This window comes from Mesoplodon mirus (genome assembly GCF_964341445.2).
Source record: "Mesoplodon mirus genome assembly, chromosome: 14".
Lineage (NCBI taxonomy): Eukaryota > Metazoa > Chordata > Mammalia > Artiodactyla > Ziphiidae > Mesoplodon > Mesoplodon mirus.
In genome coordinates, this window is record NC_138990.1 from 43,357,000 (window position 1) to 43,371,987 (window position 14,988).

Below are 14,988 nucleotides of genomic sequence, written 5' to 3' on the forward strand. Positions count from 1 at the left end.
CTCAGTTCACTTGCTCTTTCCCTAAATTGTCAGGCACCCTGAAAATCCGCACCCACATATTCTCCCCAGGTTTCTCCAACAGGCTTTAGAAAATTTAAAAATTCATTTTGATTACCCACGTGCTGATTCTGAGTCTGCAAAGTTACAAAAATTCATTTTGATTACCCCTCTGGCTCCTGTTGAGTTTAACTCCTAGTCACAGAAGACTTAGTAGGACCTGGAGCATAGGAGAGACTTTTGTTTTCCTTAGGCAAAAGGGGCACTAAAAATCAATCCTCGCTTCTACTTGTAGCCCTGGATCATACAGATAAATGGTAAGTTCTCTTTAGGATTAATTTACATGACCTAAATTTATATATATGTATATTTTTAACTAAAACCTGGGGTGGTGTCGGATGGTTGAAGGCCTGGTGGGTGAAGGTGCGTCGTGCGGCGGGGCCGGGGTGGCGGTGGGGGTGGGGTGGGGGGGCCGGCTCCTTCCTCTCTGCGCCCCCTGTGGAGAGAGGTGTAGGGGGCTTGTGGGAAGGGGCTGGGGTCTAAGCATAGTGCTCTAATTTGTTTTTAGAGGAGCTCCCCTTCCCCTCCCAGAACAGTGAGTCGCCGTGCCACCGGCCCCGGAGCTCCCCGAGCGCAGAGCCCGAGGTGGGGAGCAGAGGGCAGCCCAGGCCTGCGACCACCTGCGGCGGCCCCTTGGTGGTGGGGCCCAGGGGGGCCCAGCCCCGGGCAGACCCTGAGGCGTTGCCTGATTGGGTCCTTAAGGCCACGGGTCGGGGAGCCTATAATCACCCACTTTTTGAAACAGGTTTAGGGGCCCTGAGGATTTATTTTTTGTTTGTGATACTTACCGAGTCTACTAGGTGGCAGAGCAAGGATACACTGCTTTCTGAATTCGAAAGGCCTCACTTTTTCAACTGTAATCACCTGTCTCCTCAATTTACTCTTTCTTCCTTTTGGGGATTCTGTTATTTATGGCTGCCACGAAAATGTCCAACTATGATACACATTTTGGGCCAGAACAATTAAAGTGGCCAGAACCCGAGTCAGTTGCTTTGATGGAGGTAAAATAATGTGGCATTTGGGGGCCACCTTTGGGTGGTGGGACATAAATCCCTTGATATTAGGATCTGTTGTGTCTTAATCACAGTTGTTTTCCCCAGAACTAGAACAGCGCCTGGCATGGACATGGCTCTCAAAGAAATTGCCGAATGGGAATGGCCAGGGATCGCATTTGGCCCAGGGTGGTTGTAGTGTTTCCCGTGGTCACCGCAGCGTCAGGACAGCAACAGGGCGGGCTGTGGGTAAACAGCAGTCCCTGAGCTGCCCTGCGGGAGAGGTGGGGGAAGCCAGGTCTGGGCTTGCCAGTTAATTCTTGATACTCCAGGGTCTGGTAAAGCAATGATTTTCTCATAAAGTTTAATTATTTTATAGAGAGAAGCTCTTGGATCTTTCTTCTATTTTACCCCTTTTACTGTGGTGGCAGTAAGAGTGGTGAGAGAATGTGTGTGTGCGCGCGCGCACACAGAAAGATGGATTTCAAAAGTGCTGCTGAAATCATTAACATCTTCCTTATATTTTCTGACAAAATCACCAAGAAGGAGCTATCAAAAACTATTTCCTTAAACGAAGAAAAGGTGGTTCAAAAATCTGATATACAACCAATAGTGTGTATAACATTTGCTAATAATGTTAATAGGATGACTAAAAAAATGTGATTTCTCAAGATGATTGTCAGTGTATGTTTCTACTTCAGGTAAATAGATTTATTCTAAATTTGTGTTGTATTAGGGGAAAACATTTAATTGTTTTACATGATTTTTCAGTTTCCATCTTAAGTGTAAGAAGGCTTTATTTTAAAGCAAGAGTCTGTTTGTTTATATTATCAAGAGGGTTGTATTTTGGAGAAGACCCTAGTTAGCTGTCTGAATATCATTTTAGATTTCATGTGAAGCTGTTAAATATACCAGTAAAAATACAACTCTCTGTTTTGAGATTTCTCTTATTCACAGATTTGGAGTTTGAGTTTGAGGTTTAGTTTATTTTGATGCACTCGTTGTGGCAGAACTGAAAGATGAGCCAGAGATTGAATAACATAGTTTTAAGAACCTGTATCACTTTACACTAGATAATTCTTTTAGGTAACAGAATTTCTCTTCCAGATGCTGAATTTTTATTGCCTTTCCACTTGTCCCTACTTAATTCTATGAAAGTAAAAGCTGGAAGATCAGTTCATAGTGATCCAAATGAAAAGCCCTAAAGTAAGGATTTAAGTGCATCAGCTTTACCCAAGCTCATAATGGAAACAGCAAGTCCCTAGATGTAAGACCATCTTGGTCCTCAGCCAGGAGTTCCCAGCTAATTGGCTCTGGACCCGTTGAACTAAATCAAACGTTTGTAGTTTTGACTTATAAATAGGTTTTAACTTATAAAGAGACCTAGCAGAAGTCAGGAAACTTCAAGGGCTTTTAAAACACACCTACAGACTGCCTATAAAGAGGCTTCATTTTATAGAGGATCCCTTTAATTAGTAAGCTTTCTTGGTACTTTAAAAATAATGGTGTGATGTAAGGGATTTGATTCAAAATAATCTGGGTGGGGGGCAGGGGAGTGAGTAGGCATTTGGATGAAATAAGATCGACTCTGAGTTGATCATTGTTGAACCTGGGTGATGGGTTCATGGAGAATTGTGTTTGAAAATTTCCGTAATAAAAAGTTACAAAATATGTTTTGAGGTACAGATGTTAGACTTACACTCAAACTATTGGTAAAATACACTGTATTTTGTCACTGGTTTGTTTCTTCAGGATCTAAACGCTAATATTTAATTCTGTAATTTTAGGCATTGGCTAGAGAAGACATTGATGAAGCTGTGTACATGATATTATTTAGAGAAAATTATGTTGCGAAGGTAAGAGTTGGCTACAGAGAGTGGATTCCAAGTGTGTTCTAGGTAAGCAAGAGTGATACAGAGCAGTGTGGCCAAGAGGATGTTACCATATCGGAGAGATTCATTTTTCTGGGAGAATGAACCTCCTCTGAATCACCCATTCATACTACATAGATCTGAGATTGTGCCATCTCCTCCAGAATCACTAAGAGGTTGGGAGTCCCAGATCTATCCTTAAGGGATCTGAGAGATTGTTCTAACTGCTCCCCGTCTTTGTCCTGGTACTGAGTAGAAATTCTTCCTAAAATTTACCTCTCTCTATATGTTCCCACATCACAGTGGGAATATATAAAGCCATGAGAGATGAATTAGTATTTAAGGATAATGACCAATCAGTACTGATCGTCACTATGGAATTAATAAATTTAAGGAGGTTTTCATCTCAATGAGAGGGATTGGAATTTGGTGTATAATATGTTAACATTTGTACTGTGACTTATAATTTATAAAGGAAGTTTACATGTATTCTGATTTGAGCATCAAAAGAGGTAGGTGGGTTTACCCTCCTTTATAAAAGAGTCAGAGGTGCTGACGCAAGTCTAGTGCTCTTTTTCTTCTACCACTTTTATCACAGTCTTTACTGATGATGAAGGCTGGAGACATGGAATGGTGACCAGGGAATGCTTTGAATTCTTAAAAAGAAGCAGGAGTTTTCTGAGTTAGGAGTGGTTTGGATGTGGTTTAATCTGGAGGCACAGTTGTGGTGTAGAACTGTTCATGGGTTCTTTTTTTTTGTTGTTCATGGGTTCTTTCTGCTCTGTGCTCTCAGGTTCTCTTTCTGAAATTTATACTGTTCTTCACATATCTTATTCTATGACTTTGCAGACTGAATGTGCTGAGAGCTTCGGAGTGGGAACAAGTGTCCCCCCCCCCCCGCTTATTCAAATGAAAATAAATGGAAAACTTCTTAATAATTTGTTTTCCTTGTTTGTATCACTTCCTTAGAGATTGGATACGTATTTTCAGCATCTGGATGTTTTTAAGGAAAGAAGAAAAGAGTTGTTACATTAAAAATGGACTGAAAATGTTGCAAAGCCTCTTCAGCAGAGAATTCTGGAAAAAGTAATTTCATATAAAGGGTTGGAAAAAACAAAACAAGAGAATTCTGAATATTTTTTAAAGCACACAAATAAAACGGTATGAGATTTTTTTTTTTTTTGGCAGCTTTAGAATCACTGGAACACTGGGGGTTTTATTTTTATTTAATTTATTTATTTATTTTGGCCATGCCAAAAGACATGTAGTATGTGGGATCTTAGTTTCCCAGCTAGGGATGGAACCCGTGCCCCCTGCAGTGGAAGTGCGGAGTCTTCACCACTGGACCACCAGGGAAATCCCATGAGAGTTTTTTTTTAATGAAGCATTATTTGAAAAGTTGGGTCAGCATTTTTATTTATACAAAGAGTCTCAAATTTATTTTTGTATCTAAGATGAAATCATGGAACTATAATACAACCTACTGCATTTTTAAACCTGAAATTCCAGGTAGAGGGAATAGAAGTGTTGATTTGGAACTAGATTTATCAGGAATGATTTTAGGTAAATGTTAATAGAATAACAGTGGCTTAAACCATAGAACATTTATTGGTTATTAAGAAATAGAGGGATAGGTGGTCTCATGGTGGGTTCTGGCGGCATAACAATGTCATTCATTAATTATCCAGGTTTTTTCCTGTTGTTCTATTCTGCTATCCTGAATATTTTCAGTTTATGCCCGTCACCCTCACATTTGAAAGCACATTTGGTTGCTTACAGCTCCAGGTATTAGGTCTGTGTTCAAGGCAGGAAGAAAGGGTGAGAAATGATGCCAGGGGGTCCTTTTCTTACACCTCATCTCATCCTTTGATCAGGAAGCAAAAAGAGTCCCCAGAAGCTCCTAGCAGATTTCCCCTCAGGTCTCATTGGCCATAACTGGGTCACACTCCAAGTCCTAGCTAAAAGCAGAGCCAGGAAAGAGTGTGTGCCTTTCCAATCTCTCTAATAGGTTGTGGGCAAAGGAGAAGCGGTTTCCATGGCTGTTGAGTTAGCCAACCATTAGGTGAAGGGATCACCAGTTTATACCCTCTGTTATTCAGTTTGGTTTTACAAAACAAGAACAAAATTTTGGCTTCTTCTATGGAAGATTTTTCTATTTTAACTTTGAGATCAGGACCCTCTTTTGACATTAAGGCCCACCTAAATTTCCAGGTATTTAGCAGAGATCTAGAGTAGTTTGACTGGAATGTTAGAGCATTTAGGTATATTTACTGAGCAAAATTTCTGGATGTGTATGTTAACTACTTCCCTAAATGCCCTAAGAGACAGAGCTCAAGGTTGAATCCAGGTCACTTTGAAACCAAAGTGCAACGTCTTACAAGTATGCCCAGAAGTGTGGCCACACAAGTGTAGGATGGGGAAGCCATGCCTTAGAAAAGCCATGTGTTGAAGTCCAAGTGATTTAAAATGACAGTAAATTCAATGTGAGTCAGCCATGTGAGCTGGCTTCCAAGAAACCATCTGAGCTCTTAGGGTGTATTGAGAGGCGGTGCTTCGAGTGGGAAGCATCAGGCCCAACCTGTCCACCTGGGGATAGTCACCAGTTACAGAACCTTTAGAAGAGGGTGGAGCTGGACAACACTTCACAGGAGGAAAAGTGGAAAGAAATACAGCATATTTAGCCCAAGGCAGAGATGATACAAGGGGAAGTGAAACCTTTAAGTACATATTGTAAAAGGCTGACATGTGGATGAAGAGTAGTTGTGTTTTGTGTTGCTTCACGGGGAGAACTGGCAGTGACAAGGCAGACTTCAGCTCTGTTTTAAGGACAAGCTTTCTGGTGGTTAGAATGACCAAGAGAGTACCTGCCTAATGGAGCAGAAGGTTCTCAAACAAGGCTAGTGGACGACTTGAGACTAAAGCTGGATGATTACTTCTCCCAGAAGGTGGTAGACTCTCACTGCAATCTCAGTTACTTCTGAGGTTTCTTCCAACCCATTGAATCTATGATTTTATATAAGAAATGGAATAAAGTATTTGGCTTTTTTGAATCTTGCAAAAACACGTTTAAATGCAATGCTTTGCTCTTAAGTGTATTTTTTTTAAAGGAAATTATATTTGGAGACTTCTATGATCCTGAAGTATACAATCCTTTTTATATGACAAAAAAGGACTCAAATTATGGAAAGGTAAGTAAGTTTCTTACGTTTACCTATTTATTCTTAGAAGCTCTGGGGTTGGGGAAAACCTGGTCATTTTAGAAGTCTCAGTTATTCTGCATTCATTTAAAAAAAATTCACAAAAGCATTTCCTCTGAGTTTTAGATTAGGAACTCAAAGTAATTTCGACTACTTGGGAATTGACATCGTGAAAAAGGCACTTGCATGTGTGTGATAATTCGTCCATTCATTCATTCATCCATCCACTCACATTCAGCAAACTGGAAGCCCAGGAGGTAGGGGAAGATAAGTGGACAGTGAGTGTGACGAGAGTGTCACAGAACCAGCACAGGGAGAGCTCCTTTCTGGGGGAGGTGAAAGCAGGGATGCAAGAAAGGCCACCCAGGGAACCAGTAGTTGAACTTGTAATGAGTCTTCACATTTTAAACTGACAATACAGGCGTTAAATTTTTGAGATGTAGGTTTCAGGTTTTTTACTCCTGTGTAGCAAAAGTGACCATCTGATAATAACTATTCATTAAAAAAATGTGTGTGGCTCTGAAGAGAAAAGTGGTTTATTTTGCTTCTCCCGAAAACCAAGGCAGATCATGGTTGTGAAGATAGGAAGGTTCTTTTGGCTCTGGGGGACTCACTGTATTGTGTTGGGCAATCATTATGCTGTCTCCTCATTCAGTGGATGTTGTCCTTGCAAATAGCATTGGGTCAAGGTCAAGTGTGTGGGGAAGTAAACAAGGGGAAATAGTCCCTCTGTCTAAAGCCTATACTTAGGATGAGGGAGGAGAAAATCACCTTCCTCCACGACCTCTGTAGCTGGTCCCTGACCCTCAGCACACTGATGTTCTCCTGCCCCGCGATTCTCACGGGCCCTTAGAGACCAGTGGTCAGCCCCCAAGGGGGCGCTCTCCCTCCCAAGCCGGCTTAGGGCTCTGCCTTGTGCTCCTAAAGCACCCGAGCTGATGCCTCTCATGACAAGGTGGTCGTTGTCTATGACTTGTTTGTTCTAGACTGAGAGATCCCCAAGGACAGGACCTTGCTGGGATGCAGCACGCGGTGGCATTAACAGATATTTGTTGACTGATGCAGTGATACTGTAGAACTCTGAACAGGAGTATGTGTCTTCTCTTTGGGTGGCCCTTGCTCCATTCAGCCAGTTAAGGCTCAGTGAAATACCCTAGTGTGAGGCAGGTGGCATTTACGCTTCCCTTGCTCTGTATGTATGACATTATTCCTGGGTCCTTATTCTCAACCGAGTTGGTATAGAGTAAGGCCACACTCGAATGCTCAGACAGATTTAAAATGCTTAATACAAACTGTACTTGGGTCCTCAAAGAGTCATTTTCTCTCAGGTTATGGTCCCACCGTTCTGTGATCCTCTGTTTAGAAGACAGCAAGAGTTGGATGAAGAGCAGAGGGCTGTTTTTCAGTATAAGACGGGTACTTTGTGATCATGGGGCTTTGTCTTTAGAGACTTCAATTGTCAAGTGATTTCCTACCCCAAGAGTGACTGGAGTTGACTTTAAGAGTGTTGATTTAGATTTTTATCTTCCTGTAGGAAAACGATGTACCTTAAAAGAATTTAAAGAACTAGAGAAGGCCAGGCAGTATGCCAGATTGCCCCAGCTGACTTTCAGTCTCCACAGAGTGGTTCCAAAAGAGCAGCCCAAAGCTTCTGCAAGGCCTGTGGGAAGCAAAACTCGTAGCAAATGCAGGTAAAGGTCTTTTTGCTGTGTCTATAGTTTTGCCTTTTACAGAATGTCATATAGTTGGAATCACACAGTATGTAGCCTTTTCAAGATTTTACTTTCATTCTTAAAGGCTGTTCTCACAGGATTAAGAATGTTAGGTTGGCAGATATTTTCTTTCAACACATATTATATCCCCCTGTCTTTTGCTCTTTCAATTGCCCATCCTACTGTTGTTCCTTTGAAGATAATTATCTTTTTCTCTGGATGCCTTTAAGATTTTCTTGTTGTCTTTGATTTTAGTAGTTTTCCATGATGTCTCTAGATGTGGATTTCTTTTTATTTATCCTACTCAGGATTCATGGGTCTTTTTGTATCTGTAAAGTGATATCTTCAGTCAGTTCTGGGAAGTTCTCATTCATTTTCTCTTTGATTGTTACCTCTGCCATATTCTCTCTCTACTTTCTTTCTGGTACTCCAGTTAAACATATTTTAGATTTTCTCATTGTACTCACTGTCTCTTACCCTTTCTTGTGTATTTCCCATCCTTTTTGTTGCCCCGTATTTGATACTAGGTATTTTTACTAATTATCTCTTCAGTTGTGTCTAATAATCTGTTGTTAAACCCACCCACTGCGTTCTTATTTTCAATTGTTTTATTTTTATAGTTCTAGCATTTTATTTGGTTCTTTTTCAGATGGGTTTTGGGGAAGGCTGTCTATACTCAGGGCCTGGGGGGACCTATTTCAAGTGCCCTGGCTTGACTCCCCCCTCCCCAGGGTGGGGTGGTGTTCAGAACAAGGTTGACTACTCACTTTCCAGGACAGCACCAGGCCTGGGAGGATCCACCAGAGGTATGCCGGGGGCATGGAGGAGTCAGTCCCTGCTACCTGATGTTGGCCAAAGCTCCCAGGGGACAAAGTAGCCAGAGATTGCCAGCTCATTCTGGAAGGGCTCTTTCCTCTCTGGAATTTGTTTACACTGCTGTCCAAAGACTTTAAAATATGAATTTTGTGGGGCCGGGAGGAGGTGAATTCTTTTTATTTTTCTCTAGTTTTTGCAGCAGGAGTGTCAGTCTGTGCAGACTTATAAATTCTACAAAAAAAAAAGAGAGAGAAAGAAAGAAAGAGAAAAAGAACAAAAAGAAAAAGTCCTGTTGTGTTTTCTTGGTGTTTCCTTTTTATCCCCCATCCTGAGTTCTGCTGGAATGAACAACACTACTTTGTTTTCTTGTGATTTGGAAGTTTTATGTTCTATTTCTGGTTTCATGGTTTCTTTATCAGTTTTAACAAATATTTTTATTTAAATGTCAATAATTATATAACTCCCCATCCCCTAGCAAGACAAAGACTTTATATTGCTTTATTTCCTCATCTCCCTTCTCTGGCTCCTCAGCCTTTGTAGATGGTCATAGCTCCTTAACTGGCATTCTGCCCTTGGGTCTGTCTCTTCTGATGGACTCTCTGCCTCTGCATCTTTTTGAAGTGATCAACCCTCCCCAACAGAAAACCCTTCAGTAGCTTCCCATAACCCTTCCAGTAATGTCCAGACTCAACATAGCACATAAGGTACCCTCTGAGCCCTGCCACCTTTTCTGGCTTCTTCTAAAAAATCCCCACTCCCTAAAGAAAGGAAACATACTAAAGCACAGAAATGTCTGGGTCAAGTCGGCACTTGAGAGGATTATCACACGGTGATGTACCTCTGCTCCCCCATTTGCCTCTTGCCTCTGCAGCAAGCCCCTTGAGGGCAGGGGCTGCTCACTTATCTTGGTGCTCCCAGCACTTAGCTGGAACATTGTAGATGATGAGTAAATGCTTGTGGGAGGAATGAATGAATGAATGAAGAAAGGAAGGAAGGAAGGAACGGAGGAAGGAAGGAGGAGGTGATTTCTCTAGATAGGCCTGGGCTTCCCAGGGCAGGAGAGGAGACAGCCCTGGGAAACATTCTGAGAGGACACTCCTGGAGGTGCCTCAGGTGGCTGTTCAATAAAGTAAGAAAAGGACTTAAGAGCAAGGTGGCTATGTTAGAGACAGTTTGAACAAAAAGCAGAGTCCTTCTCAAGTTAAAAAAAAAGGCAAGGGGGCCTGGGTTTGTTAGAAAGCATCAGTCTGTCATGGAAGCCACAGTCAGTGTCTCCATCTGTTCAGGCTGCTATAACAGGATACGAGACTGGGTGGCTTATAAATGACAGAAATATATTTCTCTCAGTTGCGGAGGCAGGGAAGTCCAAGATCAAGGTGCCGGCAGATTCAGTGTCTGGTAAGGACCTGCTTTCTGGTTCACACTGTGGAGGGAGTGAGGGAACTCTCTTAGGCCTGTTTTATAAGGTCACTAATCCCATTTATGAGGTCTCTGCCCTCATGACCTAATCACCTCCCAAACGCCTCACCTCCTAATAACATCACACTGGGGGTTGTGTTTCAACATCTGAATTTTGGGGGGACACAAACATTCAGACCATAGCAGTCAGGAAGATAGCCAGGCCACTTGAGGGACCACGAGGCCGGTCCTTTCCTCTTTGGGACTATGTGGCATTCATCATAGCTTGTCTTTGTGAACCTGCTTCCTTTCTCTTTCTCTGCTTTCTCGTGCATGTCCTGGAAAATGGATGCCCTCGTCCTGCCTTTCTGGTCTGAGCCCTCTAAGGCTGCCTGGAGCCCCTCTGTCCCAATTACAACTCTAGGGACTGAGGCTCTGGGTCAGGTGCCTCAGCCACAGCCTGAGAAGGTCACATGACTTACTGCCTAAGAGTGGCATCAGCAGAGGTGTGGGTGGGGCAGACTGATTGACGGCCACCAAGTGATGTTTTCTCAGTCTCTCTTTTTCATAACGTGAGTATCGAGTTCATTAACTTAATTTTCAGACAGTTATTGAATGGTACAATTCTGTTTATACTGAGTTAAGATAAATTTTTTCTACTTTTCTTCGCAGTCCTGAAAAGCTTGTCTGTGCAGAAGAGAAATATCTGCCTGATAAAGAGAAAACGACTAGTGACCTAAGTCAGACTGTTTTTGAAAGGCAGTTTTATTCCTCGAAGCTTGGCCAGGAGAGTATAAAAAGCATGAAAAGAAGAGTCTGGTGAGCAGAGATCTGGGGGGAACAGGGCTCGGATGGCAGAGTTGTATAACATCCGACCGATAGCAAGCAGTGTCCAGAATCCATTGACAAATCCCTCCCTCTCAGACAGACTCCGAGGGCAGAACAGGCAGTAGTAGCCAAAGAAGGGAGTGAGACGGAGGCAGAGGGAGGATTTATTTCACGCAGAAGAAGTGGTGGGGTCTCTTCTGGGCTCAGTACCGCTGCGTGGACAGGCACCCTTTAGCAGGAGAGCCTTGGGTGAAGACACTCAGGAGATTGTGGGACCCCGGACCCCACTTCTGGGGGACAGATTGTGCCCTTCATAAGGTGAGGGAAAACCTGGCCAGAGGGGATCTTCCCTCTAAGATATCCTCAGCTCTTTTTTTCTGAGTTTTTGCTCTGCTGCCATTTTCCTACCATTTACTGCTTATTACATCCAAATCAGACCAAAAATTTTGTTCTCCATAGTTTGGTCACAATAGGTGGGAATCTTTTGAAATGAAATTTATACTAAAAAAAAATTAGGGCAAAATGATAGTTTATATATATGAAAGGCCTTTACGTGCAGGAAATTTCCATGCACAGATTTCCTACCCAGAGCTCACACCCCGGTTGGCACAGCTGACAGCTCACGGTCTAGTTCCCCTTCCATCCTCTCTTCCACATCCTGTACCCTGAAGCCTGAGGGTTAGGACGCTTCCAGGGAAGGCTTCGAGCACTTGGTAGGTAGTGGGTTCCTGCCGTTCTGAGCGAACCGTAGAGTTTTGCGTCTCTCCTTTCACTCACCAGCCTGGCTCCTTCCCTCCACCACACACAAAGCGTGAGGGGCTGTCCTTTTCTCTAGCTTGAAAACCTTGTTAGATAGGTATTTTGTGACCCAACTCCTACCCAATCCCGTTGTTCTCCTGTCTGTCCCAAGAGAAACGGATGCCTCTTATGTGCTAAGTTACCTCTGAGCGTAATTCTGAGAGCACGGGGAGCCAGCCCCTCAGTCAGGTTTGAACGTGACTGTGGTCAGCCAGGCCCTTATGGTAGGGCAGCCTAACTGTTGCTCCCAAGAGATCAAAAAGTGGAGTGTGGGTTACGTACACTGGAAGTTTATTTTTTGCTCCTACAGCCGGTAGGTCAGCAGGTTGGCAGGCCGTCCCTCTTTCATGCAGTCTTTCGGGCGCCTGGCTGTAGGAACATTTCTCATCTCCAGCACCTGGCTGCCAAGCTTGCCCCAGGAACTCATTCCTGTCAACCTGAAAAGGGAAGAGGTCATGGAGGAGGTCTGCCCTGGGGGTGTAGGTGGGCCCCCAAGACCAAGTCACAAGGCGGCCCCTAACTGCAGGGGGCAGGGGGTGCTGGGAAGAGTAGTCCCTGCTGCTCAGAGCACAATGGCAGGGAGAGCTGGCATCTCATGGACAGCTGGTCATCTCTGCCGCACCACAGAAAGTCAGTGCTGTGTGGAGTCCAGAGACACGGGAAGCCCTGTCTGAGAGGTGCAGACCCCAGATAGAGTGAGGGTAAGGTGAGGGGAGGGCTGGCTGGGAAGCAGCCTGGAAGATGAGTGTCAGTTGGAATCAGCCGGGAAGTTCCTCCCTGTCCCGTGAGCCCCTCTTCCCCACCCTACACTCAGCTCTTCTGTCAATAGGTTTTAGGAACCAGACGGCACAGACCCAGATCCTGGGTGGCTGGGGAAGGCCAGCAGAGGCGGAGGTCACAGCCCGTAGAGAGAAGAGTGATGACAGCAGAGGTCCTGGGGCGGCACCTGGCTGCCCCCGGAACTGTGCCCCATGAGGGGCCGTTTGTAACAGAGCTTTGCTGACCTTTACTTTGCAGTGTCTCTACAACAGTTAAAACGCTGCCAACATTTTTTCTCTCCAGAAGTGGAAAAACAGAAGTAGAAAGTAGAAGATCAGTTTGCTTTGCTCAGTGCAACTCAGCCTGACCAGCCAGCCTTTGCCTAAATTGAGGAATATCCAAACAGTAAGTTAATGTTTATTGAGCTCTCCTTGTGAATCAGGAACTGTGTGAGGTACTGTGTATTCAATTAAAAAATTTCCCAGCAAGGTAGTATTATCACCTCCCATTACACAAAGCTCAGAGGTTTGCTGACTCGCTCCCGGTCAGCTGCACGGTTTGAAAGTGGCGGTGTTCTCTATCCCACGTCCAGTCCCTCTGGTGCCAAAGCACATGGTCATTCACCAGGGCACTTGATCTCCTCGAAGCCACTCGGACTTTGTGATGTTAGACTGCCCAGAATTTGGGTCCCCTTTCAGAGGGTGGAGCTGTCCCGCTTGCCCGCCTGGGCACCCTGATCCTGAAGAGCACAGGAGGGGCTTGCTGGGCCCTCCTCCAGCCTCTCAGTCCTTCCCCCGGAGGGGTAGGCAGTGCAAGGTAGTCCCTTCCTCGCCCTTCAGGAAATCAGGCTCCCGTTTCTGTCAGGAGAGCATGTGATGTCTTCAGGAGCAGTGCCGTGTTCCTCCATCAAAGGGGGTGGCTGGAGTTGCTGGAAGTACTGCCGTTAACTGTCCTCTGTAACTTCATAGTTGTCTGACTCACCTCTTGCAGGCTCCTCTGTCCTAAGCCCCACAAGAACGCTAACATACCTAGACATGGAGACATGGCACTAGCCACAGTTCATCCCAGTGAGGAAGTCCCACAGTCCCAGGAAAGGATTATCCAATAGCTACGGTCACAGGTAACCCCAGGACTGGTTTTAAGCCTGCCTGACCCATCAGTGGCAGCTGTATGCTTTGAAAGTCAGCGGGTCAGAGGCAGACTTGTGAACATCAGCCCACACCTGCCTCCATAACCAACACAGCTCGAGTCTCAGAACCCTGTAGAAGATCAGCAGTTTGCTTTGCTCAGTGCGGCTGAGCCTGAGCAGCCAGACTTTTCCTAAATTGAGCAACATTCTTAATTGTCTGGGTTCAGATATTGAGTGTCTCTTCCTTTGACACTGGGGCGTATTTCTTTTAGGTCTGTGTTTTAGCCCATCAGTGCCCAGGATCAATACCTGGAATGATGGATTTTTTTTCCTTGAATATTCTGAATTGTTTTCCAGTTTGTCTTTGTCCAGTGATTATGTTTAGGCAGAAACAGGGGCTGTGGTGGGGGGACATGTGAATCCTTCCTTATAGCTGCTAGAGGATACCTGCTCCCTGAGAAATCAGGGCTTCTGCAGCCTGTGTGATTCCTTCCAAAAGGCAGATCTTTTCCCAGTTGTACTCATTAACCCAGGGATTTAGTGTGTAAGAAAGACCTTATTTTTATCAGTGTTCAAGACAGAGTTCACATTTCAAAGTCCAGAGGCTGAGTAAACAGCTCTGACAGGTGTGGATGTGTCTCTGACGGCATGGGGGCAGGGGAGGGAGACAGGTGCTTCTGGAGCTGGAGGGGCTGAGGGACCTGCTGATGATCTTTAATATTTGTGCATTTTCTTCATGGCTAAGTTACCCCTGAGGTGTCTACTCAGCTAGGCAAACAGAGGCACTCAAAAGGGAACACTCTAGCTCCCACAGAGTTCATCCATTTTAGCCATCAAAGAAACCAAGCCCCAGAAACAGTAGGTAAAGTGACCAGAGTCACAGAGCAAGTCAATGGCAGTCAAGACGAGGCTCTGGGGTCTCCTGACTGACTACTCCCCCGCCACATTCTGTCCTTGGTGTTTCTCACCGTTGCAGAAAGGAGATTTGGATTCATTACAAGCAGCCCCTGAAATTACCTTTTAAAAGCCTTTCACATAGAAAGTAAATCAGTCAGGCTTTGAAGTTACATTCATAAACTTATATTTTTATTCTCTTTCTGTACATATTGGCAATGATAAAGCTTAAAGATGCATGTCCTATGACATGCAAAAACAAGGAATTTACATAAATAATTTATACTTCAGAAAATTAATGTTGAAAAATATTTTCCGCATCAGAGTTCACAGTATTTAAAGTAAATCAAGCTTTCCCCCTTAGATTTCAAACTATATTGTCTCAGCAGAGAATGATAAAATCTAATCAGGAATAAACTGATCAAGTTTCTGTTTTTATTCAGTGCACAAGTGGACACTATTTCCGTCATCAGGCTGTTCCCACGCTGAGGCTGCAGCATTTCTTCCCAGTCCTTCACCTCCTGAGTGGCTGTGACC

General features: G+C 44.2%; 1 protein-coding gene across 1 annotated transcript; it reads left to right on the forward strand.

Annotated features, from left to right (window-relative positions):
- Positions 1-470: 470 nt before the first annotated feature.
- FAM228A (family with sequence similarity 228 member A) lies at positions 471-14,234 on the forward strand. The gene is given in 11 exon segments (XM_082642241.1): positions 471-1,058; positions 2,837-2,905; positions 3,890-3,952; positions 3,956-4,081; positions 6,028-6,108; positions 7,446-7,533; positions 7,652-7,808; positions 10,716-10,836; positions 10,839-10,862; positions 12,499-12,833; positions 13,419-14,234. Coding segments are annotated over 10 exon segments (993 nt in total). The 5' UTR covers positions 471-968; the 3' UTR covers positions 12,673-12,833; positions 13,419-14,234.
- Positions 14,235-14,988: the final 754 nt, after the last annotated feature.